The sequence below is a fragment of the Aotus nancymaae genome, unplaced genomic scaffold (genome assembly GCF_030222135.1).
Source record: "Aotus nancymaae isolate 86718 unplaced genomic scaffold, 86718_ANA_hifiasm-v0.15.2.pri h1tg000041l, whole genome shotgun sequence".
Classification (NCBI taxonomy): domain Eukaryota; kingdom Metazoa; phylum Chordata; class Mammalia; order Primates; family Aotidae; genus Aotus; species Aotus nancymaae.
Window position 1 is genome coordinate 23,599,183 of NW_026988455.1, and position 24,270 is coordinate 23,623,452.

The 24,270-nt window shown below is 50.3% G+C and overlaps 3 protein-coding genes across 16 annotated transcripts in view; 1 reads left to right on the forward strand and 2 right to left on the reverse strand.

Moving 5' to 3' along the window:
• SEMA4D (semaphorin 4D) overlaps positions 1-12,591 on the forward strand; it is a 128,722-nt gene extending 116,131 nt beyond the window's left edge. For all 3 annotated transcript variants that reach the window (XM_064361589.1, XM_064361590.1, XM_012463288.3), the window contains 3 exons: positions 10,208-10,417; positions 10,630-10,727; positions 11,689-12,591. In XM_064361589.1, coding sequence (XP_064217659.1) covers positions 10,208-10,417; positions 10,630-10,727; positions 11,689-11,715 — 335 coding nt within the window. In that variant the 3' untranslated portion in view covers positions 11,716-12,591. The remainder of the gene's footprint in view (positions 1-10,207; positions 10,418-10,629; positions 10,728-11,688) is intronic.
• Positions 4,170-4,579, reverse strand: LOC135268677 (large ribosomal subunit protein eL37-like). Its single transcript, XM_064361591.1, has one exon. It carries the CDS (start codon positions 4,534-4,536, stop codon positions 4,216-4,218), a length of 321 nt encoding a protein of 106 aa, XP_064217661.1. The 5' UTR covers positions 4,537-4,579; the 3' UTR covers positions 4,170-4,215.
• Positions 12,592-14,478: 1,887 nt separating the features above from the next.
• The window catches only part of SECISBP2 (SECIS binding protein 2), a 41,694-nt gene continuing 31,902 nt past the window's right edge, over positions 14,479-24,270 (reverse strand). For all 12 annotated transcript variants that reach the window (XM_064361583.1, XM_012463185.2, XM_012463179.2 and 9 more), the window contains 4 exons: positions 23,837-24,057; positions 16,600-16,754; positions 15,977-16,169; positions 14,479-15,395 (listed from right to left, as the gene is read on the reverse strand). In XM_064361583.1, coding sequence (XP_064217653.1) covers positions 15,295-15,395; positions 15,977-16,169; positions 16,600-16,754; positions 23,837-24,057 — 670 coding nt within the window. In that variant the 3' untranslated portion in view covers positions 14,479-15,294. The remainder of the gene's footprint in view (positions 15,396-15,976; positions 16,170-16,599; positions 16,755-23,836; positions 24,058-24,270) is intronic.

Sequence of the window (24,270 nt, forward strand, 5' to 3'; positions counted from 1 at the left end):
AGAGTCTCTCTGTCGCCCAGGCTGGAGTGCAGTGACACAATCTTGGCTCACTGCAACCTCCACTTCCCGGGTTCAAGTGATTTTCCTGCCTCAGTCCCCCAAGTAGCTGGAATTACAGGCACATGCCTCCATGCCTGCTAAGTTTTGTACTTCTAGTAGAGACAGGATTTTGCCATGTTGGCCAGGCTGGTCTCAAACTCCTGACCTCAGGTGATCCACCCGCCTCGGCCTCCCAAAGTGCTGGGATTACAGGTGTGAGCCACCACGCCTGGCCACTGTTACGTTTTTAAATGTGAGGCTCCCAAGTGTGCTCCCTGTAGCTAGTCATGCACACAAGCCCCCTGGGGTCATAGGGAATGAAAGACAGGTGCCCAGGGAGAAGGGACTTTGCTGTTACAGCAACAGAAACCACTCCAGGTATTTCAAGCACAGGGAATTTAACACAGGGAACTGGTTACAAAGGTGTTAGAAGGGCTGGGAACAAAATGGGAAGGTGAGGTTTCTATTACCAGCAGTGGGCAGGAAGAGCGAGATGTCAAACACTGTTACTCGGTCTTGCTGTGCCACCGAGGCTGTGGCCACGTGACCTGCAGCCTCCCCCTGCCCGCCACGCTGCCTTCACCACTGCTGGAGGTCCTACGAGAAGCCACAGAAACGTTTCTTCCTTCTGACTTCCTGTCTCCTGTCAGTGCCTCCCGTGGGCAGACCTCACAGAAATCTGGCAGCCACAGATCAGATCTGGTGAATATAGCCATGGGCTTGTAGCAGCGTGGCCGGGAGCAGTGTGTAGCGGGTAGGGGAGCTGAGAGAGTAGCGGGGTCCTTTCCCAGCACTCAGGAGGGACTGAACAGGTTGGGAACTCAGGCCTCCAGTCCTCTGCCACCCCTTTTCACGTGGTCTTGCTCTCCAGAGGCATTTGGCCCCATCTGGGACCTTCCCGTTCCCTTGTTCCACTGAGGCCACAGCCTGTGAGACCTCCCCATGGAGAACCAGCTTCGGAGAGAGTGGCTTCAGCCCTTTCCGGGGTGGCCCAAGGCCAGGGCATCATGGGCATTCCATGAGCTCAGAGGGGTCGTGGTTGTGAATTTCCCCAGAATAGGCTCCAGGGTTCTGTTGGGGTCTGCAGATGCTTCCTGTGGCAGAGGCCACAGTGTGGCTTGCAGGTCCCAAAGACTTTCCTGAAGAGAGTGAGTGCCATCTTCTGCCCTGTGGGCCAGGAATGAACCATTCCAGGTGAGGCCCAGGGCCTGGAGATGGCATTACAATGTGCTCAAGGCCCAGGCCTGCCGCTTCCTTCTGTGTCCTCCCGCAGCCACCCAGGGCAGGGCTGTTTTGGAACTTGGCTGGGTTTTTCTTTCCTGTAACAGCTGTTTTCATGGTAGTTGTCACAGTGGTTTGGGGGCTGTCTGATTGAAGGGCTAGCATAGTGTTTTTAGAATATGAAACTTAGACGACATCCGTGGCATCTTCCGTTCTCCATGCTGTGTCCTGGTGCCTCCAGCTTTGCTGGGTGACCCTGTGTCTTGGGGAGCATCTCACCCCCCAGAGGGGGCTGACTGATGGAAGGTCAGGTGGTCAAGGTCACACTTGGGGACTGTGTCTGCCCCAGAGCTGGTGGAGGCCCATGTGTCACCCAGGAGACGTCATCCCCACCTACCCCAACACGCTGTTGGCCAGTGCTCAGAAGGTGGCCCCATGGACTGGGCCATCCAGGAAAGATGGGGGCCCTTTGAGACCAAAGCACTCCCTGAAGGGGAATCAAGGTGGGTCTACCACACGCAGCCCATGGTGTGTGCAGAGGCTGCCAGGGCACAAGGGCCCAGCGTGGGGTGCAGTGGAGGTGATGTAGCCACATGGGCAGAGTAGTGTGGAAAGGCCTGTGTCCTGTGGAAGGGAGAGCTTGAGGCCTGATGGTAGGGTGGAGGTCCACTCTCGTCCTGCACCCAGGGGCCTCGCTGCCCATCCAAGGGAGGGACAGGGCCACACCTGTGGGCCCATGTCGGGAGCTAGGGTGGGAGATTGGCTGCCAGTGCCCCTCTCCACCTAGACGCATTTCTTCCCTTCTCCACCACAGTTCTTGCCTCTGGGAAGGGGAATTATCAATGGAAGATGATACAAAAGATCCACTGATGCCTCCCCCTCCCCCAACAGCCCCCCGCACAGTCCAACCTTGTCCCTGGGGCATATTGGGACAGTCCTGAGAAGAGAGGTTATGACACCATGGTTCCCTGATAGGAACCATGCCTTTGCAGTGCTCAGGTGAGATGGTACAAGGTGTCACCCCCAAGCATGGTCCCCTGGGCTCAGTGACAAAGGGGGTGGGCAGGTCAGGACTGCACTCCCTTGGGGCCCGTATCCTGGGAACCGCTCGCCCGGCAATCCTGAGTTCTGGGGGTCTAAGTGCACCAGCAGGGCCTGGAGCAGCTAGGAGCAGCCACCTGCCTCTGTGCACTGTGGCCGCACAGGAGGGACAGCGACCTTGGCAGCGGCCTTGAGAGCATTCACAGCTGCTGCACAGCCATCCTGCACCACTCTGGCCCTGGGACGGATTGCTGTCATGCAACTAACAATGCGTGTTTCCTGTAGTTACCCTGGTGCCAGCCGTGAAGGATGGGCAGGGACACACACACCACACCCGAGACACACACACACACCCCAGACACATAACCCCCCACCCCAGATACACATCCTATCCCAGACACACACCACACCCCAGACACATACCACACCCCGATACATACCACACCCCAGATACACCACACCCCACACACACCACACTGCAGATACACACCACACCCCAGATTCATACCACACCCCAGATTCACACCACACCCCAGACACACATACCCAATACCAGCCACACAGCACACCCTAGACACATACCACACCCCCCATACACACACCGTACCACACCCCAGATACACACACCATACCACACCCCCCATACACACACCGTACCATACCCCAGATACACCACACCCCAGATTCACACTATACCTTAGATGCACACAACAGCCCAGAGAGATACCACACCCCAGATTCACACCACACCCCAGACATAAACACCCAATATCAGCCACACAGCACACTGTAGATACACACCACACCCCCACACACACACCACTCCACACACCACACCCCGCACACACACAAGCTACACACATTATGCCACCTATACCACACACACCACACATATTGTACATATACCACACACTAACACCACACACACTATACTGTACCCCCTCTAAACAACACACACACACAACAGACACACATCACCTACATACCACATACACCAGCCACACACACCACTGACACACCACACACACCACATATACACACATCAGATACACCACAGTCCACACCACACATGACACGTTTCACAACATACATCACAAATTACATAACAGACACCCACACCACAAACACAATCATGTCCACCACACACACACACCACATGATGCACACAATAAATGCACAGCACAAAACACATCATGTACACCAAATCACATACATCACACACAAACACCACACAGACCATGCACACTACACATGTGCACACATATCAACACAGTACACACACTGCACACCACACCTAAAATACAACTATCCCCATACACACCATACCAAACACAACCACTCACACATGCACCACACACAGCACAGCATACCACACACATCACCCAAACACCAAACATACCACTGTGACACGCACACACCAACACACATACTGTAGACACCAAAGCACATATACCACATATACACCACATAGACACATGCACGCTACCCACACACAACGTTGTTCACACATACACAACCACACACACACACGCATTGTTGACTTAGGATCGTTTCAACTCAGGTTTATTGGGATGCAACCCCATGGAAATGGAGAGCATGTGTATTGACAAGGAGAGGAAAGCGGGCTGGAGCTGAAGGAACAAAGTCAGCATGCTGCCAAGCTCTGCTCCTCTGAAGTGATGAACCCAGGTTCCTCATGGATCACTGGGACTGCAGATGGGTGAAAAATGACCCCTCACCCCTGGGTCAGCACATAGCGCGTCTGGCATGCATATGGAAGGATCGATGGAGATGAACGGTGGCGTGGGTTGTGTATACATGCACATACAAATCTTGAGCTTATACGTTAGTGTACACCACATAAATAGATTGATAGAATTTTTTTTTTTTTTTGTATTTTTAAAACCAGAACATTTATTGCGTGACTAATTGGTGAAATTCTTGAGATGAACTGGATGCTGCAACAGCTGCCTTCTTGGGTTTAGGTGTTGTTCCTTCACGGAATCCATGCCTGAATCTGCGATATACAATTTTTAGGTGCCTCATTCGACCAGTCCCGGTGGTATTTCGTCTTTTAGCCTTGGCACTCCAGTTACACTTTCCCTTGTGCTTGGCGGGGTAGCCACATTTGCCGCAGGTCGACTTCTGAAGGTGGTAGGCCTTAGAGCCACAGCGGCGGCACAACGTGTGCGTCTTATTACGACTCTTCCCAAACGATGATGTTCCCTTCGTCATCCTGCTTCTGTGACCGGGACCAGAAAGACCGGAAGACAGGTTGATAGAATTTTTTAACCAAAGCGCCATCTTCGCTCTGTCAGGGCCCTGCTCTCACCCCTGCCAGGACTCTCTTCCATGTCGAGTTTAGACCTGTGTCGTTTTCAAAGCTACTAATGGCTCCCCCATACTTCAGGCAGCATTTGGATATTTGGATTTGGGACGGCCTTTTAGTTTTGACTACAGTGTTAGAAATCAGAGCCCTTGGAGCCACTGGCATCAGAGGGCAGCAGCAGAAGGCACCCTTCGGCCTCTGAGGGGCCATAGGGTCTGGAGAGGGTCCCCATTCCTAGTGGCCACAGTGGCTTGTTGGCACTGTGTGTTCCAGCTGCTCTGTGACATTTCCCTTTGTTTCAGACTCTCCTGAAAGGCCACGGCCATCTTGGGAATTAGTTGACCTTGCGTGTTGGGCCAGCCACCCTTGCCGGCCAGGACAAGGCGGTGCCATCACCTTCCTGTGCTCTGAGGTCCTTAGCATGTTAGATGAGGCAGCTTTGCCAGAAGCTGTGCGTGTGTCTTCTGTTATCTGTGATAATTCCATGTGCCTTTACAACACAGCTGTCTAGTTACCTGGGGTCTGGAAATGCCCTCGGTGCCTCAGTGGTGCCTTCCCACAAGCCCCCGTGGAGCCAGCAATGCCTGCAGGTGCCTCAGTGGTGGTACTCGCTCAGGTCCCTTTGCAGAGAAGGATTCCTGCCCACATTGATAAACCGGCTTGGCCAGTAAATGGCAGGCATGAACAGGGGCATTCCAGAAGCACTAGTGCTGGTCCAATGCCCTGGGTGGTCAGAGCGTACCTGAGTAAAATGTTAGGCTGCGTCGCCCTGATGACTGTCAGGAAGAGGAGGACTCAGAGAAGGGAGCTGTCAGAATTGCTGCCTGTATGGCAGGGGTCTCACTCTCCCCTCCCTCCTCTCAGGGCCCCTGGCTACTCTGTGACTTGGAGAGGACAGAAGGGATGACCAGCAGAGCCTTGGGGCATACCCCCAGCTGGATGGTCCTTGTCCCCAGAAGGGTCCCCAGAGTCTGGGAGGGAGGAGGGGCCAGGGACCCAAGCCCAGGATTAGAAGAGACCCTGCCCCAAGGCGAGAGCAGAGATGGGCTGGGGAAGCAGTGGGCTGCTCAGGGAGAGAGCAGACATGGGCTGGGGAAGCAGTGGGCTGCTCAGGGAGAGAGCAGAGATGGGCTGGGGAAGCAGTGGGCTGCTCAGGGAGAGAGGCTGGGTGCGGGTGTCAGAATGAGGCCTGGGCAGCAGGCGCAGGCAGGGACAAGCCGGGAGTCCCATCATGGAAGACATGATGGCCAGTGGCCAGCGCTGGGTACAGAGAAATGGCCCCTCTGGGAATGTGCCTCGTTACCCCATTAGCTGCAGGAAGGCTACTTGGACATGAGTTTGGGAGATGGGCTGGCCCTGAAGCAGTCAGCCTTGAGGTTAGAGTGGGCCACGTGCAGTAGGGATGCCGGGAGGACACAGTGCTGCAGGGGACAGCACCGGGGGTACTTGCCAGGATGGGCCTCAGTCACTGGATAGATGACTGACCATCCCTCCAGGGCCTCCTCAGGGCAAGGCCACTGCTCAGAGGGCACCTGGTTTGTTACAGAGTAGAATCAGCTCCACTTTTGTGATCACATCCATAAAGCTCTGAAGCTATGGTGGACCTGGTATCAGCCGGCCCTGTTAGAGGCTTGGGGTGGGAGTGAGCAGGCGGGAGGTGCCCCAGCAACAGGCCGAAGTGACTGCTGGAGCCCAGGCCACTGGCAGCCTCCCTGGATTCCTGAGTAGACATAATAAACCCAGCTTTGGTGGATAAACCTGGCCCTTGCTTATACCAAGGTGACCAGTCTTCTCACAACAGTCTCGGCTATAAGAGAAAGATCGTGCCAGCAGTTAAAGTTTATTTGCCTCCAACTTAAGCCAATTCTCTAAAAGTACTGGTCACAGTGACAGGCAGGGGCAGGAGGCAGCATCCATCTCAGGACCTCTACCTGAGATCTTCCAAGCCAGGACAACTTCGCTTCTTTGAGAGCACGACCAGTGTCCCCTGACTAGCCACTGGGAAGAGCCAAGGCACATGCAGGTTGGTGGCTGCTGAGCCCCACAGCATCAGACTAGCCTCCTGTCCCCACCAACAGAGGCCAAGGCCAAGGGGGTGATCTGGGAGTAGGACCCCAGCCTGGCCTCTCTCTTGAGGTGACAGGGTTGGATGATTAGGGGGCTTGGAGCACTGGCCCGAGCAAGAAACCAGCAGTGTTTCCAGGGGCCCCTGCTGGGAGGTGGAAGACAGCGCCCCACTGGCGGCCCAGCATTCCAGGAGCTCCCAAGCAGGCCTCCGGGGGACGGACTTGGGTTGCCACTGCCCTGTCCCGCTGAGGGTGCAGTGCTGATGGGGTGGCCTTGCACGCTGATGTTAACTCTCACTTTCCCTCTCTCTCATGCATTCAGAAAGAGTTGGATAGTTTAAAAAGGAATACACGGAACGTAAGTACTTTTTAAAACATCTTTCATGTCTTATGATGATCAAACACAGATTCAAATAGTATTTACTGATGCCTCATGCTAGCAGTGAGCACAGGTGCCTGTTTCTGCTCCCACCCCCAGAGTGTAGATCTTTGGAAGGTTTTGCAGTCAGTGGTCCCATGATGGGGCTTTGGGTGACAAATCCAGTCCAGCTCAGGCTACCCAGATTCTTAGTCTCAAAGGCTTGGTCATGAGACCCTTCCAGAGGCTCCTGTGACTCAGCGGCTCCAGTCTCCTGGGTGGTTCTTGGTGCAGGTCACCACTGGGTGGTGCCAGCATATGAGGGAGGAGACTAGGCTTTTATAGAACTCACTTCACTGTTCAGAGAAAAGTGTTACTTGATGACAACACCTCAAAAAAATCTGTTTCTTAAAGTGAGGTTTTACCTGGATGCCCATTGGCTGGGGAAGGGAGTATCTATTTCCCAGTTGGTGGGCACCTAGAGAGACATGTTTGTACGTGGATGTAATATGGACTTGTGTTTGCAGATAGATATGTGGACTTATCTGTGGCTAGATTCCAAAACATTTTGAGTGGGAAAAAACAAATTATAGAGTGTTAAGTGTTTTTTTTTTTTTTCTGCTCAAAAACCAAACCTGTCCACAAGGGCTTGTCCAGCAGGCCAGGGCCAGATGGGCTGCCATGCAAAACAGTTTTGGAGCACCTTCTGAATTTCCTTGAGTTCATAGAATGTTTCCTTCAAAATAACACTTTTTTTATTGTTACTATTATAAAAGCAATGATTGTTTGTTGTAAATTTGTAAACTCCAGGAAAGGATAAAGAAAAAAATTTAAACTCCCAAATTTGACCATCCAGAGGTAGTTACCACCAGCATCCCGGCCATTTTTAGGCCATTTCTGTGTGCACATACATGACTGTATCTACATGCACACATGTATACACATGTGTATACATATATGCACACATACTCCTAGATATTCTTTCACTTAACAGTATTTTTCTGTATTGCTGAATATCCTTCGATGAGACTTGGAATGAATGACTTGTGACCCACTTCTTGGACATTTCCCAACTCCTCACTGATAGAAACACGGCTTCACTGGGCTGGTCATTACCTTGGGACTCATTCCTAGGACTGTTGAGCTAAAGGGTCTGAGCTTGGTCAAGCCCTTGGGAGGAACACTCTCTGATGATCATGGACAGTGGGGAATTGTTGACCAAGAGACTGGACAAAGGTGAGTAGATGCTACAGTCAGTAAAGCAGGGAAAATTACTAAAGTCACCTTAACTGGCGATCTCTTCAAAAATCCAGCACGTGCTAGAGAAATGAAAATCTCCCTGGCCACCACTGTCCTCCCCAGGGAGGGGAGCATGGGTCCTCCCACACTATTTAGCACCTGTATCTGGATGCAATCCTCCCCTGACACTTGAGAACGAGGCCAGTTTGTGTGTGTGTGTGCAGGTACTTTTGACTTCTTTGGCTCTGGAATTTGTTTTTCCTGCTTAGTGTTCTGAACTCCTTCCTCTTCACTGCTGAACGTTCATGAAGCCACATTTCGTCATTCCCAGGTTGATGGGCATCTAGGGCAAATTTAACTTCTAAAGACTAATTCTTATGAGGTGTCATGGTCAAGAGGAGCATGGCCAGCGCTGGTCTAGGTGGCTCATGGCCCACTTGGGGGCCTTGGTGGGTTTCAAGGAAGGAGAGCCAGGTCACTGGGCAGGATGTAGGAGGCTATCAACCCAGTCCACGCTGCTGGGGTGCCTGGCCTGATGAAGGCTGCACCTGTGGGAGCCAGAAGCAGCGGCGCAGGCTGGCCAGCCTACCCAGCTCACCACAGGCGGGAGCTTCAGGGACAGAAGGGCACCTGCACCCCCTCACCTGCCCTCCAGGGCCTGGCCTGGCCCTCCTCGTCATCCCAACTCACTCTGGGGCTGGAGCTTAGGGAACGCAGCCCCCCTCACTCCTTTCTGCATTTGAGTGGAAGCCAGTGTGTGAAGCAGATCAAAGTGGATGTGCTTGTTTTTCCTTCAGTAAGGGACAGGGAGTTTAGCCAGTCCCAACATGGCCAGCAGGCCCCTGGAGGGCCACCAAACTTCACAGGGAAGGAAGGCTGGGAGGTGACCTGCTGACCAGACCTTGCTTGTGGGCCCCCTCAACACTCTGTTTTTTACGGCCCCACCCCAGCCACCTGGAACAAATATGGGGTCTGTGGGTAGCCCTCAGGGTTGGCTGTGCAGCCTTTTTGCCCTGGGACGAGGCTAGCCTCCCCAGGTGAGGCAGCCTGGGCCACAGGGGAACATCCCTGTCTCGCCCACCCTCCTGATCTCTCCCTCAGACAAGCTGAGGCCAGCCAGGCTGCACCCTGACAGGGTCAGACAGACTGAGAGTATGTGAAGTAATTGGCCCCTCTACTTTTTTCAATAAGTAATTAAGATCAAAAGCCCAGACAATAATAACTGAGGTTTAGGGGAGAAGTGGCCAATGTTGGGCCCAGGGTCCATGCTGAAGGCTGGAAGCCCATCCTGGATATGCTGCACTCGGCGGTCCCAGCGTTCTAACTCTGCAGGGCCCAGCCCTTGCCAGGGTCTGAGCTCTCCAGCCCCCTGTGGTGTCTGCTCCCCTCCAAGCCTGCCCCAGGTCCCAGTATCTCACTTGGAGAGACAGGCCCTCATGGTCCCCACTCTGGCCCATCCCCCTCCGCACACAGCTGGCCAACCTCTGGGCCTCTGTGCTGTGGCCTGGTGATGGCAGGGCCTTTGGGATGTCTCTGTTCAGGTGGTCATAGGACATGAGAGTGGCAGCTGGGCCAGGGTGAGGTGGGGTGCTGTTCCAAGACCCAGAACCATTCTGCAGGAAACTGGCACAGTGCTGCGAGAAAGGGGGTCATGGGGGACACAGGACACACAGATGTGCTTTGAAAAATGGCATTTAAGGTCAGAGAGCAGAAGTCCACAGGATGAGGGCCAAGGCCAAGGCTCCCACTGGCCATGGGGAAGCCACCTGCAGGGGAATCCCAGGGACTGAATTGGGAGTTGTCCCAAGTCACTTCGGGTCCAGCTGGGACAAAAGAGATAACCCCTTATCCCCCCCCGGGGTAGCTTCGAGTCCTAAATGTGGACTCAGAGCTGGAAACGGTCTGTGCCCCCAGGTCCTGCAGATATCCGCTTTGTCTGGGAGAAGAATGGGCGAGCCCTGGAGACCTGTGTCCCTGTGCAGACCCATGCACTGCCCGATGGCAGGGCCCATGCGCTTAGCTGGCTGCAGGACGCCATCCGGGAAAGCGCCGAATATCGCTGCTCTGTCCTCTCCTCAGCAGGGAACAAGACTTCGAAGGTGCAGGTTGCTGTGATGAGACCTGGTAAGTGATTCCCATGCCCACTGCAACCCTTTTAGGTGATTTTTCACTACTTACAATGGTAGTGAAAAAAACATGCTGTAAAGGCATGCTTGCACGGTAGCATTTTGGGTTTGGGATTTATTGGCTTTCTACTGAGAAAGGTGGCCAGTGGGCACTAAGGGTGCTGTAAATGCCTGCAGAACTGTGATCTGGGGACCCTGCTTGTCTTCCAGAAGCGACCCACCAAGAGAAGTGGACCAGAGAGCTCTCCGCCTGGAGGGCTGTGGCTGGGGAGCATGACCGGATGATGCAGAGCTGGAGGAAGGCGTGGGTACGTGGCTGCAGCTGGGCAAAGAAAGGGGGCTGGAGCCGGGCCAGGGCCCCTGCCACCTCCATCTTTCAAGGGCCCCGTTTGCATGGACCCCACTTGCTCCCTCTTAGCCACGGAGCAGTTTGCTTTATGAAACCTGCAACTCTGCATGGGGAAATCCCATGTCTTGTTGCTGATGCTTCAGGAGATCAAGGGGCATCTGGCCCCAGCACTTACAGGAGACTGGAGGCGAGACTGGGAGGGACTCACGGGCAGGGGTGTCTGGTTAGGTGGGCCTCCACAGCCACTGCACGCCCTGGACAGAACTCTCAACCAGTCACTACTTTGAGGAGAGCAGGAAACCTGGACAGGTGAACTCTCCAGGTGGCTCCTGGCTGGGTGCCTCACCTGCGGCACCTGCTGGAGGGGTGGGGAGTGGCTTCCTGAGCTAAGCCCTGGCAGGTTTAAGCTAAGCCCTGGGCTACAGCATGGAAGTTGCAGGCAGCGAGGCAGAGGCTCCCTAGACAGGGCTTCCCCTACGGAGACAAAGTTGTCCAGCCCTGGCTCCCAAGTAGCCAATACAGAAGACAAAGGCAGGGATTCGTCACTGTGTGTGCTAGCACCCGGCCGTGGGGTCTGTGAGTTACGTGGCTGCCAGCAGATCCCCTGAACTGTTGCCACCAAACGCTAAGCACTTGCAGCTGATCCTCTGTACTTCAGCACACACAGGCTCCCTCTCTCCAGCTCTTCTCCCTCTCAGGACAACCTGGGAGTTGAGTGAATGTGTTGCCACCCTGCCTTGCTGTCGTATGAGAGAAACACTCCTGCTATTTGGATCTTTAGACGCTAAGGAGGGACACCACAACAGGGGGCTGAGACCTTGAGTGCTCTGCCTGGGATGGGCTACGAAACAGACTGGGCTGCAGAGCAGGAAAGGCCCATCTGTTCTGACAAGGATTCAAAGACCACATTGTTCTTTCAGGAAAGCTGTAGCAAGGACACCTTGTAGCCACCAGGAAGCAGACCCCGACACCAACCTCGACCCCAAGCACACCCTGCTGCCACTGACCACAGCCACCCCTGGAGAAGGCCTGGGCCCCCACAGCAGTGAGCTGTCTTACCTAAGCCTGCTCCGAACACAGCCATTGGGCTACCGCCTGACGGGTACCTCCCAAAGGGGGGACAGTGGAGATGCACTGGACCCGAGCAAGCCTGCGACAGGAACCAAGACTTGAAAAATAAGTTGCTTACCTGGGACAGGATGTTCTGTCTGGCACAGGCGGGTAGCTAGGATGGCTGACAGGCTTCGACAGCCGCTCTCTTGATCTAAAACAACTGTGTGTTGTGTGTAGGCTCCTCTAGGGACAGGCAGCAGGCTCTGAAGGCCGATCTTACACTGCCCTAGTGACCCCTTTACAGAGCACCCCCACCCCTAAGAGTCAACAGGGTTAGCATGGCCAGCGCAGATCGCTGCTTTTATTGATGCAAATCAAGCCTGCCACTTCTCCCACCTGCAGACTTAGCCAAGGAACTCTAAGATGCATGACCGGGACAAGAGGTGAGACTCCACATGAAAATGCCTTGCTTTAAACCTTGAATGACTGTGAGATGCGATCTGGGAGTGCATCTGTCAAGTCTTTGTGTTTTCTTCACTAACCTCAAAATACTGGGCTCTATTTTATCAAGCGCTGCAGTTTATGCCTCTTGAGTGTATCCCGTCAATACTCAGTTTCTGCAACAAGACACTGAGCTTGACGCAGAAAGCCAAACAGGTCAATTATGCAAATCTCCTGGTGCCACATTAAATTTCTTGACAATGGAATGAGTCTGATGTTTTGTTCTACCTGCTTTTCAAGTCTCTAATTATTAAAGCTGTATCTCTGAAGACTCTGTCACTGTGTGTGTGAACTTGTCCTAAAGCTGCTCAGCCTTTAATCTTATACACACGTCTCTTCTTGTCTGTGGAATGACAGTTTTCATGTCTATCATCATAAAACCAAAGCCTCTGTTACAAGTCAAGCCGCACCCCTCTGCTGATCCTAGCAAATACTCATTGTCTTCCTAGCACTATGACAATGGCCTGTTTTGCACCCCTTCTTTCTGGAGCCGGACAAGGTCTGTAACAGCCTTTGTGTGGGATCAGCATACATCACCTGCCAATTCCTTCAGGATTCATCACAACAGAGGTGTCCTGAAGATGCTGGAGACGCCCTGGTTGTCTCCACATGTTCTCCCTCCGCATCCCAAGTCGAGAGGCCCAGCTGCCTCCGAGGTGTGTGCTTGCCCATCCAGCTAAGGATGCCAGTCTTGTTAACAGAACCATCACATACTCACAACCTGAAGTTTTCCTGTAAAATATCCATCAGCTTACTGTGGTTCTTGCTTTGGGTCTGGCTCCAGCCACTACAAACTGCTGAGTGAAATGCTGTGGGCTTTGGGCTTATATTCTTGGTGCTGTTTTCTGTACCTTCTCCTGAAGTCTGGATTTTGAGCACTTTCATGCTTAACAAAATAATTACATACTTGAAGTTTTCGTAACGTGGAGTGGGAAATTTAGTTATGAGAATGAATTTTTGAGTCTTTGCTCTGCTGGAAAAAATAAAAATAAGAGTTGTACATTGTTAAGTGATTGTACTTGGCTCCCCTGGCCCAGAGCTGTGTTCATGCAGCACCATCTGCATGCTGAGGGAGCTGAAATCACCTGCAGCAGTGGCCTCACCTGGAGTTCTTCACTGACAAGAAAATGATAGCATCACCAGGCAACCCCGTGACGAGTTTGGTTAAGTCCCAGGACAAATAAAGCTCTCGGCAGCTGCATGAAATGTTAAAAGGCCTACTTACTCTGTTTAAGCTGCTTTTATCTTTAGATTAACAAAACAAATGTCACAGACCTAGAAAGCTCCCAAAAGGGGCTTTGAGCAAAGGAATTAATCTAGTAGATATCTTTAATTTTTTGATTTATCAAATTTTAAAACACTAGCTGCTGAGTGCAGCTGATAGGCTATTTTATTTTTTTCCCCACGAATTAATTTTGGAACTTTTATTCTCAAATAATCTCCTATTTTCAAACTTACCACGACTGATTTGCTACCTACTGATGAGGAGGCAGGGAAGACCTCTCCTTTCCTGCTGGCCCCACTGACTGCCCTGAAAAAGAAATGAGTGGCGATGACTCGCTGCTTAGGACTACTGATGGCCTGGCTGACCACATTGACTTCCCATGTCTCACCAGCTCAGAATGTGTAAAGAACAGCAGGGCTCACGCTGGGCACTGTGAGCTCCACAGATGACAGGGCAGATGGTGCTTCATACACCAACCTCTGGTCACATTTCCAGCCCCTGCCCATAGCATGCCATTTCTGACTCATTATTCCAATTTTATTTGCTCATCACAGGCCACTTCTCAGAGGTACAATATTGGCATGACTGAATTCAGTTAAGAGCACTTTCAAAGCCAAAACAATAACCTGCTTACATGACAAGCAAAAAGCAATGAAAATTCTTTCCTGCCATTGGCTGTGGTGAAAAGAACGCAAGCGCAGGTCGGGACTGAGCCAAGATCTGCTTCTAGCAGGTCTGTGCAGGGTTGGAGGTTTTGATAATCACCACTTCCAGACCTAAGAGTGCTAGGGGTAGCAGAACCCTCCCTGCCCTATGTGGCCCCCTTTACTTCAGGGCCCAGACTGTCCAAAAGGGATAAATTAAGACATAGGAATGATCAAGTAAAACAGAGACCACGGATAGCCTAAAATCACCAGAGTCTGAAACAAAATGTAATAATTACTCTTTATTTAAAATAAATAAGCCCTCTTACTTACAGGGAAAATATGAAAGTAAACTCTGTCCTCCTGGCCTCTAAGACAGAAACCACATTCAGAATATGTTCATTTAAAGGAAAGATTTGTTGATTATCGAACAAATCTAGGTACTTTAATACACATTGTTTCCTTGAAAAATAAAGACAAAGGAATAATTTGTTGCAAAAAGTCACAGGTTAGAAAACCAATTTTCCTTCTGAGGCTCATTTTGGCAAATCCCCCAAGTGTCCCCAAATCGTTAAAAAAAGCTACATCCCCTGAGAAAGGGCCTTTTCCCATAGCCCTCTCGCTCTGATGCCAGCAGCCCTGCATCCCTCTGCCAAGTAGCTCCCTGCAGGATGGTGCTGTTGCCAGGTGGGAATGGCCCTCCATGGCCACCTCCAGCAGGCAGGAGCTCGGCACCTGCTTTCCACAAACTCATTCACTTGGCTCAGTTATTCCGCAATGGAGAGGAAGTTTCTTTAGCAGCCAAAGTATTCTAAATATCACATTTTCCAGTATTTGCCAGATCCACAGTGTGCTCAGAAAGCCAGACTGTATCATCAGGCTTTTAGAGAAGATTACCATCTATGCATCTGAGCGACCTTCTTTGACAGGCTCTGCAGCATTCAAGGCCTGCAGACACTGCTTCATGTGTCCTTTAATGCTGATCAATTTCCAGATTTAACAGTTATACAAATTACGTTGTCATGAAAAACTGAGAAGAAAAAGCCTCAAAGTATTTTTCAGACCTCCCCTCCTTACCCAAAATACAGACAAGGCAAGAACTCTCATAAATTCATATTCATCATTTGAGAGATTGAAGCCTCCAAGGATTGTTCTAGCTCCAAGACACATCGACTGTATGCTTCATGTTTTTTCCAGATTTCAACTAAAATGAGAAAATGGCACGAGTGAGGAACAGGCATCAACAAATTGGAAAATTCCTGTCTGAAAACCAGCAGCATGGGCAAGGGAGCTTGTGGCCACTGCCCTGCAGCTCACGGTGCTCAGAGGTGCCCTAGCAGGCGTTCTCCCACTGTTCTCAGCCTGCTGGGCCGGGGCTGCCCCTTACTGAGCAGAAGCTGGCTGGCAGGGGTGGGCAATCCAGGGTAGCTAGGGCCTTCTGTGGGTAGGCTAGGAGAGGACTGAACCTCTACTTGACCTTCCAAGCCTCTCTTGGGTACAGCCATCCTTAAGGCCACCCACTGTCAGGAGACATCTGACTTGAAGTCTGAGACAGTCAGTGACAAGTCCTTCCAACTTCAAAAGTCTGATAATACCTCTTAGGAAATGGGCTGGATTTACCATGCGTTATTACAACCAGTCTCAGCTGGACTTACTGGGCCCTGCTACTCAGCTGGTCTTGCAGCATCAATGGTCAAGCTGCCCTCCTGGGGACTCTAATTAATTAAAGTCAATAAGTAACTTGGAGGACACTCAACCTGACATGACTCTCCCTTAGGCACTCACTGTAGTGTGGCTCTTCTTTTTCTGTCAGGGCTGGGGGGCCGTCTTCTGCAGGGCAGCTGGGGTCCTGTGTGGGTGGGCTGGGAGGTGACTGAGGCCTGGGCTCTCCCACCAGCTCCTGCTGCACATTCTCCAGCATGGTCTTGTACGCCTGTCGGGCTGCCATTGTCAGCTCAACCATCTTGTGGAACTGATCCTTGGGCACAAGTGAGAGCACACAGGTAACATCCCAGCTACAGAGGATACGGGTCCCCTCAAACTCAGCAATGGCACCCTCCAGAGAGAAGCAGGGGTGACACAGGGCAATGTGGACCCCATGCTTGTGGATGAGTACCAGGGATGCTGCCCCAGAGTGAAGAGTGGGCTAGGCCGATTTCTTGGACCCGCCTGAGGTGCCACTATGTCGGCAGCAAGCCCAGAACAGAGCTCAATTCAGAACCAGACACCTCATGCTGTCAAAAAGACAAATGCTACCTTTTTATAAGAAGGTTCTGCCTCAATGGTGGCTTCTCAATACCAGCCTACTGGAAGTTCTGGGGTTGCTCTGTGGGTGAGCCCACAGTGGCCACCTGCCCCACTTCCTCCCATGGGCAGTGACTGAAGAGGCCTGTGCCCTGTGCGCTTACCTGGGCCCCATCGTAGCTGAAGATCCCCACCACGCTGACAGGAACTGCCTTGTTCAAACTGCGCCCCAGAGCTTTGCGGTTGAGAGCAAACACAAAGGGAATGTTCTGCTCACAGGCGTAATCAATAATTGTGTGCAAAGTGTCATCCAGCCCACCTGGTCAAAGTACAATGAAAGATGACAGGAAGACATGTCATATGGAGTGTGGTATTAATACTGGTCACAAAGGGCTTTTTTTTAGCAACACACCTGTCTATGATTTTACACCCAAGGCAGAAGCCCCCTGAAAATACCAGGAGAGAGCAAGCTGCAGCCACATGAAGAATCAACTCTCCAAAAATATGGGAAAATATGGAAAGAAAACACACAGCTGGTATTATCTTAACAGGGAAGGTTAACTATTTGTTAGTATTACTGAAACTTACCACATGCCAGGCCACTGATCAACTAACTGCTTCACACCTATTAGCTCCTGTGTCCTCCCCCAAATCCCAAAAGGCAGAGAGATGCTTGTGTTCTCACTGACAGATGGAGAACCAGAGGCACAGAAAGGTTAAACTTCCTTACTCCACATTGTACCCCTGGTCAAGGCACAGGTGTGGCTCCCGGGGGCTCACTACCCTCTATTCCCTGACTATACTTCTGGGACAGGGACCAACCAAGGCTGATGCACCAGCAAGAGGAACGAGGTGAAATGAGCACCGTGTGCAGGTGATGCACCTGGCCACCTGAAACCCAACAGCACCTGAGAAGTACTCCTAACCGTGTGAGAAGTAAATAAGGGGCTTTGACACAAGTCTCTATACGTTCACACAGCAGCCAGCTGGCATATGTAATCAAAGAGATGACTCCATTTACAACACAAGTTGGTAGGAATGAATTTTTCAAGAAACATGAAAGAGTTATAGACGTCAACATGCTGTTAAAGAACACATTAGCCTGGGCAACATAGTAAGACCCCATCTCCACCAAAAAAAAAAGAAAAATCTGCCCAGTGTGATGGCATGTGCCTGTAGTCCATCTACTCAGGAAGCTGAGGCAAGCTCAATCATTTGAGCCCAGAAGTTCAAGGCTGCAATGAGCTGTGATCATGCCACTGCATTCCAGCCTGGGCAACGGAACGATACTTTGTCTTTTAAACCATCCCAGCCACAGAAAATGTGAACAAATGAAAAGTCACCTATGCTCCTGGACAGAATGATCCAAAATGATGAAACGTCAACTTTACATTAATCTAACACTTGAAGACAGCAGTCCCCAACCTTTTTGGCACCAGGGACTGGTTTCTTGGAAGACAATTTTTCCACAGGGGAAGATGGTTTCAGGATGAAACTGTTCCACCTCAGATCATCAGGCATTAGTTAGATTCTCATAAAGAGTGTGCAACCCACATCCCTCATATGCGCAGTTTACAACAGAGCTCGTGCTCCTATGGGAATCCAACACTGCGGCTGCTCTGACAGGAGGCGGAGCTCACGCAGTAATGCTCACCAGCCCACTGCTCACCTCCTGCTGTGCAGCTCAGTTCCTAAGAGGCCACAGACAATACCAGGGCTGAAGACCAGGAGCTGGGGATCCCTGCTTTAAAATACTTTAAGTTACTATAGATGGGATTTCTTTGAGAGATAAAAAATATGGAAAAAATATAAAAAGATGTCAGGCTAACATGGTCAGGTATGAAAGTTTACTATAAAGGTACCACAGTGTAAACAAGGTTATGCAGATAAACAGAATGGACACAAGACACAACCAGAGTTTAATGGAAACAGTACATGAGGAACAGCATTTTGGATTAGTCAGGGAGAAGATCCTGGAGGACTGGGTGGGCTCATCCAGTTCATCTTAGACCACAATAAATCCCACCTAAACATATACAAATGAAGGAACCAGGAGATAAACGGAATTTTTAAAGCAAACCTTGTAAACACTGGAATGAGAAGGCTGAGAAATAACACGATACCTAGATGCAATTAAAAAAATTAAATGCCAATATACATAATACTTAACATCTCTGCATGGCCAATTTTTTTTTTTTTTTGGTAACTGACAAACCAGAAAAAACACTTGCAACTTGTACTCAAAGGGAAAAGGTACAAATTAATCTAAAAGAGCAACATCCCAAAAGCACATGGGCAATGAACATGAACAATTCACAGAAAATGCCAAGCTTCTGATGCTGAGACCCTCCCTCATAAGAAAACTGCTAATAAAAACTCCCGAAGAGGATGCCCACACCTCCCCACCCTGGGAGGAGACACAGTGGTCTCTGGAGAAAGGCACAGCATATGCCTTCAAGTTACCAATGCACACAGCATTGCAGGCCAGGCACCTGCCCTACAGGATACTCACCTAGTCCTTATAGAACACCTGTAAGAAACAACTGTTTACAATTAGCATAGTATTACCTGGAACCTAATTACATATCAATCCTCTCATTTCAAGAGAGGAACTTCTACAATGCATGTCCTACAATACTGTGGAAACTGGGAACTCATTCTGCATCTAGTTGGTTAGGAGATTAATTTCTAAGCTCACAGCCCTTATTCTGCCCACCCCCTGCCCCTGATCCACCCAAAGCATTTGTAAAGTGATGAGGAGGCAGCCTCCTGGAATAAAACTTTGAAGAAAAATAACCAGTTCCGGATGGGCTGGAAAAAGGGGAGATGGGGCAGAGGTTGGGTGGAGTGTTCTGTGTTCCTTAGATATAATTATAGTGAAATCTACATTCAGTTTGTTAGGGGAGATATACGAAGTCCCCCTAACGTCAGATGCATGTCTCTCACTGGAGGGTCTCTGCCTGGTGTCCACTCCAGCTCCTGGGAGTGCATTTGAAATGTTACCTGAGCAGTGTGCAGGAACAACCTAACACAGCAGGCCTGGCTACTGTCCTCTCGAGTCCTGCCTGCCAGGTTGGCCCTTGGCTGGGGTCTGTGAACTTGGATTTTGAGAGGGTTCCCACCACCCTAACTGGTAAGAGTAACTCACTGTGCCTCCATAGTGTTTTGTGGTTTCCACTGAACACCTGCTTTCCTTCTGGAGTCTGGACTTCGTATGTGCTAGGCAGAGGATGACTGTGTGACTGGCTCCAAACAGAAGCCCAGGCGCTGAGTCTCTAATGTGCATCCCTGGTTCCCAGGGGCTCTCAACTCGCTGGGGAATTAAGAGTCTCCCATGTGATGTCACTAAAAGTGACTTTTGGAAGCCAGAGCCTGGTTCCCCGACACTTAACCCCATGTGCCTCTTCTCTTTGCTGCTTTTGCTTTGTGCCTTTTCACTGTAGTAAGTCACAACTGCAAGTACCACTCTATGCTGAATCATGTGAATCCTCCTGGCACATCACTGAACCTGGTGGTGGGCTTGGGAACACCCAATACAAGCAGCAGTAAAGTCCAGACTGTTCTGCTCAAACAACCTCCAACCCATTGTTATTAGTGAGATGAAAGCACATGGCAAGGGCCAACTACTGAAGTTCCATAAGAAAGCTCATGTCAATCAAGATGCTCGGCTCAGATAATTTCCATTTCAAAGTTTAAGTTTAGAATTATTAGCAAAATGCCACTCAGAGCAAATACAGTACTTCAATGTAATTCATCAATTTTTATCTTTAAGATGATCGCAAGCCATTGGGTATCTTATCTGACAAATATTTATAAGATATACAATCAAGTCCCTCATGCCTCAAAACAAAAACATGTTGGAACCAATGATTAAGCAAACGCATTTTAAGTGCACAACAAATCCTTATGATGCTGATCAAGTAAAAACCTAGCCCCATGCTCTGGCAGATGCAGAGAAAGGGAATGATGGCTTCTAAGAAAGTGGTGTGGGGGCAGGTGTGGTGGCTCACGCCTGTAATCCCAGCACTTTGAGAGGCCAAGGCAAGCAGATCAAGAGGTCAGGAGTTTGAGACCAGCCTGGCCAATATGGTGAAACCTTGTCTCTACTAAAAATACAAAAATTAGTTGGGTGTAGTGGCATGTGCCTGTAGTCCCAACTGCTCAGGAGGCCGAGGCAGAAGAATCGCTTGAACCCGGGAGGTGGAGGCTGTAGTGAGTTGAGATCATGCCACTGCAATCCTCCAGCCTAAGCAACAGAGTGAGACTCTGTCTCAAAAAAAACAGGCTGCGCGCGGTGGCTCATGCCTGTAATCCTAGTACTTTGGGAGGCCGAGGCAGGCATACCACCTGAGGTGGAGAGTTCAAGACCAGCCTGACCAACATGGAGAAAACCCATCTTTACTAAAAATACAAAATTAGCTGGGCATGGTGGCACATGCCTGGAATCCTAGCTACTCGGAAGGCTGAGGCAGAAAAATTGCTTGAATCTGGGAAGCGGAGGTTGCAGTGAGCTGAGATCCCGCCACTGCACTCCAGTCTGGGCAACAAGAGCAAAACTCCATCTCAAAGAAAAAAAAAAAAAAAGAAAGTGGGGTGACTGTGGGTTGAATGTGTGTGTATATATATATATTATTTATTTTTTTTAAAAGACATAAATCCATAGAAGAATGTGGGAGACAACAGCAAAAAGTTTCAGCAAATGGACAACTGAGCTAGCCAACCTAAGCCAACAGTGAGAAAAGCCTAGAATAGCCAGTCCTGGACCCCAGAATCCCCCAAAGGCCAGGAGTAGGCAGCACAGGGTGATGCACCGGTGAGGAGGGCTGGTTGAACACTGGCAAAGAGGCAAGTCGCTCAGCTGCAGCCCTCTGAAAAGGCATGGCACAGGTTTGCAGGCTATGACACACCACACATCTAACGGTGGTGACCTCAGGATGAGCTCACAGGGTGAAGTCCGCCTGTCCCTCCAGCAGGCAGTGAGAAGTCTTCCTTGGAGATGTGACCAGCCCTAGGGGAGACAGAGATACCCGGGGCACTTCCGACATGGAAGCAGCCCGACCACATCGTCCTACAGCAGAAGTTCTCAGTGCACTCCTCAGAGCAGCAGCAGCAGCAGCAGCAGCACCCAGGAACTTGCTCAAAGTACAAATTCTTGGGCCCACTGGACATACTGAAGCAGAAACTCTGGAATCTGTGTTTTCCCCAGCCCTCTGGGTGATTCTGATGCTGGGTACATTTTGAGAACCATCACCCTCAATGCTGCTCACGGCCTTCAACACCAGCTACACACCCGGATTTCTAGTCGGCTGTTTACTGGCTCTTAAATAAGCACAGACAACTAAGGGATAGTGGACATCTGTGGAAAACCTCCACCACGAGAGGCCAAAACAAACAAAGCAAACTACTGGGAGGAAACAGAGGCAGTGCAGTAAGAGCAATTCAGCATCATTAAAATTCTCAGAGAGGCATCCATGAGGCAGCAGCAATGTGATAAAAAAAGGAATCTTCAGAGGATGAAAACAGCTCCCCAAAAATAAAAATATCAGAAGTAAAAAGTTACACAGAAAGTTTAGAAGACACAGTTGAGAAATCCTAACAGAAAATAAAACCAAAAGGAAGAGATGAAAAGAAGCAGGAAACAAATAATGTGAAGACACCAGTCCAAGAGGCCTGACCCTGACGCAGTTCCAAGAAGAGCTGGCAGGGACTGGAGGAGAGGATTTAAAGCAAAAATTCAACATGTCCCAGAGCCAAAGACACCGGATGCAAACTGTCCCACATCCTGTAACAAGGCACTTACAGTGAACGCACATAGAGCAGGGGGTACAAAAAGATCACAAAGGATCAAGAATCAGAGACTCTGGATTTCAAGCAAGAGGTTCAAAATATGCCTCCCATGTATCCTTTTCTCCTAAACCACTGGAGGAAAGTGCTCCAACAAAACAAGAGTGCACCCCAAGAAGGAGCCATAAATACTACCTTATCGGGAGCAGGGTGAGAGCCAAGGGTATCCCTGAGTGCCAAACGCATGAGGTACAGCAAGCTGGGAATACAGGTTTCTTTAGCAGATAAAACTGCAAAATGCCTGGTATAACCAACTGTCTTAGAAGAGACCAAGGCAGCTGGCTGAGGGCATGAGGTTTCATTAATGCTAAGTATATAGACAATTAAGCAACCACCACAAAACAAGGACAATAACCCAAACTATACTTAGGGTAAGTAACAGCAAAGCCCTTTTGCTCTACTGGGGAGTTGACAAATACTTAAAACTGAAAACATGTGAAGTAGTAGCTCACAAGCCTCTTATATGGAGATATGGAAAGGGAGGGAGCCCAAGCCTGCCTCTCCCTTAACAAACCCTATAGGACTATTTGACCCTTTAGCTATGGACTTGTACAACACTGACAAAAACAGCCACGGAAGCATGTGGCCTGTCCTCTTCGATGACCTGGAAAGGCCTCTGGGCACATAACCAGATGGGTGGGTCACTGAGATCCCATCTGTCATATTCTGTCAGCAGCGATGGTAGACCCGTACCAAGTTAGGACAGGGAAGAGCTGCCGGCTGGGGGCCTCGGCCATGTCAGAAAACCTCCAGGCTTTAGGTAGGAAATGATAACTGGAAAACGTCATCTGCGGGTTCAGTCACAGGATGTGGATGCATTATCTCAAAAAAAAAATTGAATTTTACACTGCAGGAGAAAGGAATGGGGCCAGGGAGAAGCTTGTGAGTTCCCTAGCCTAGATGGAGATGAAGGATAAGAGCGATGCCACATCACTCTTATCAGTTCTCCTATTGCTCAATTTGAGGACACAACAGGGACAGGCAAGTCCTCCAGAAGCCAAGAAAGCACAAGTGTAGGCCAAACATGAGATGTCACAAGTGAGGGTTCACTGTCACTTGACCCAGCATATCACATCCAACAAAACATATATTCCAGTTTAAGTAAAATAAGAAAATATTTGGACAAAGTCACACCTGTAACAAGCAAGCAGATGAGTCAACCACAGACTGAACAACTAAATGTCAAGTAGACAAAAGCCTTAGGTAGGTACTCCTTGGCTGCCAGGCATAGCATCTCTGTGGTGTGAGTGATCAGTGACCATCCCAGCCCCATGGTGGCGGCCTGCACAACAGAGGCATGTCTTTCCCTGATGCCAGAGGCCTGCGTGGGCTGGCTAGGCCCGCCGTGTGCAGGACCACAGGACCCACCTGCCCTACAGAGGGCAAGGCACTTAGTAATGTTCAATGCAGTTGGGAAACAATTCATCAAAACAAAAACCACAAAGATGAGCTGTCAAGGCCTGTGGCACAGTATACCAGGTGTGTGGTGACCACGAGGATGGCACACTAGGCACTCACACAGGGGCCACATGTCACAGGACCACGCCGTGCCTTTACCTTTCGACTGTATCTTCTCACAATTGGGAGAAATAATGACACATTTCAGTTTTTTGAGCTTCAGGTGTTTGAGAACTTCCCTCAACCCCAACACGAGTCGACGTTTAGTCTTGGCCTTGACTGGATCTTTCTGGTACATACGGTCTTGGAAACGGACCAGTTCTTTGAGTAGGTCGGTAACACAAGCATCCACTTCTTTACAAAGTATCTGGCTGCAGTAACTGAAAGAAACATCAGATATCAGGAATTGTGCCACTGGCTGTGACACTGCAGCAATGCTCCCATCCCACTCCAGGGAGAAGAGACGTAGAATGCACCAGACAAGAAGTCGTTTCAGCGAGTACTACTAACCAGAACTGTGAAGCTCCTGATGATTTAAATTTACAAAAGGTAAATACTGGGCTATTTCCCCCCATTCCCAACTACAAGGGAGA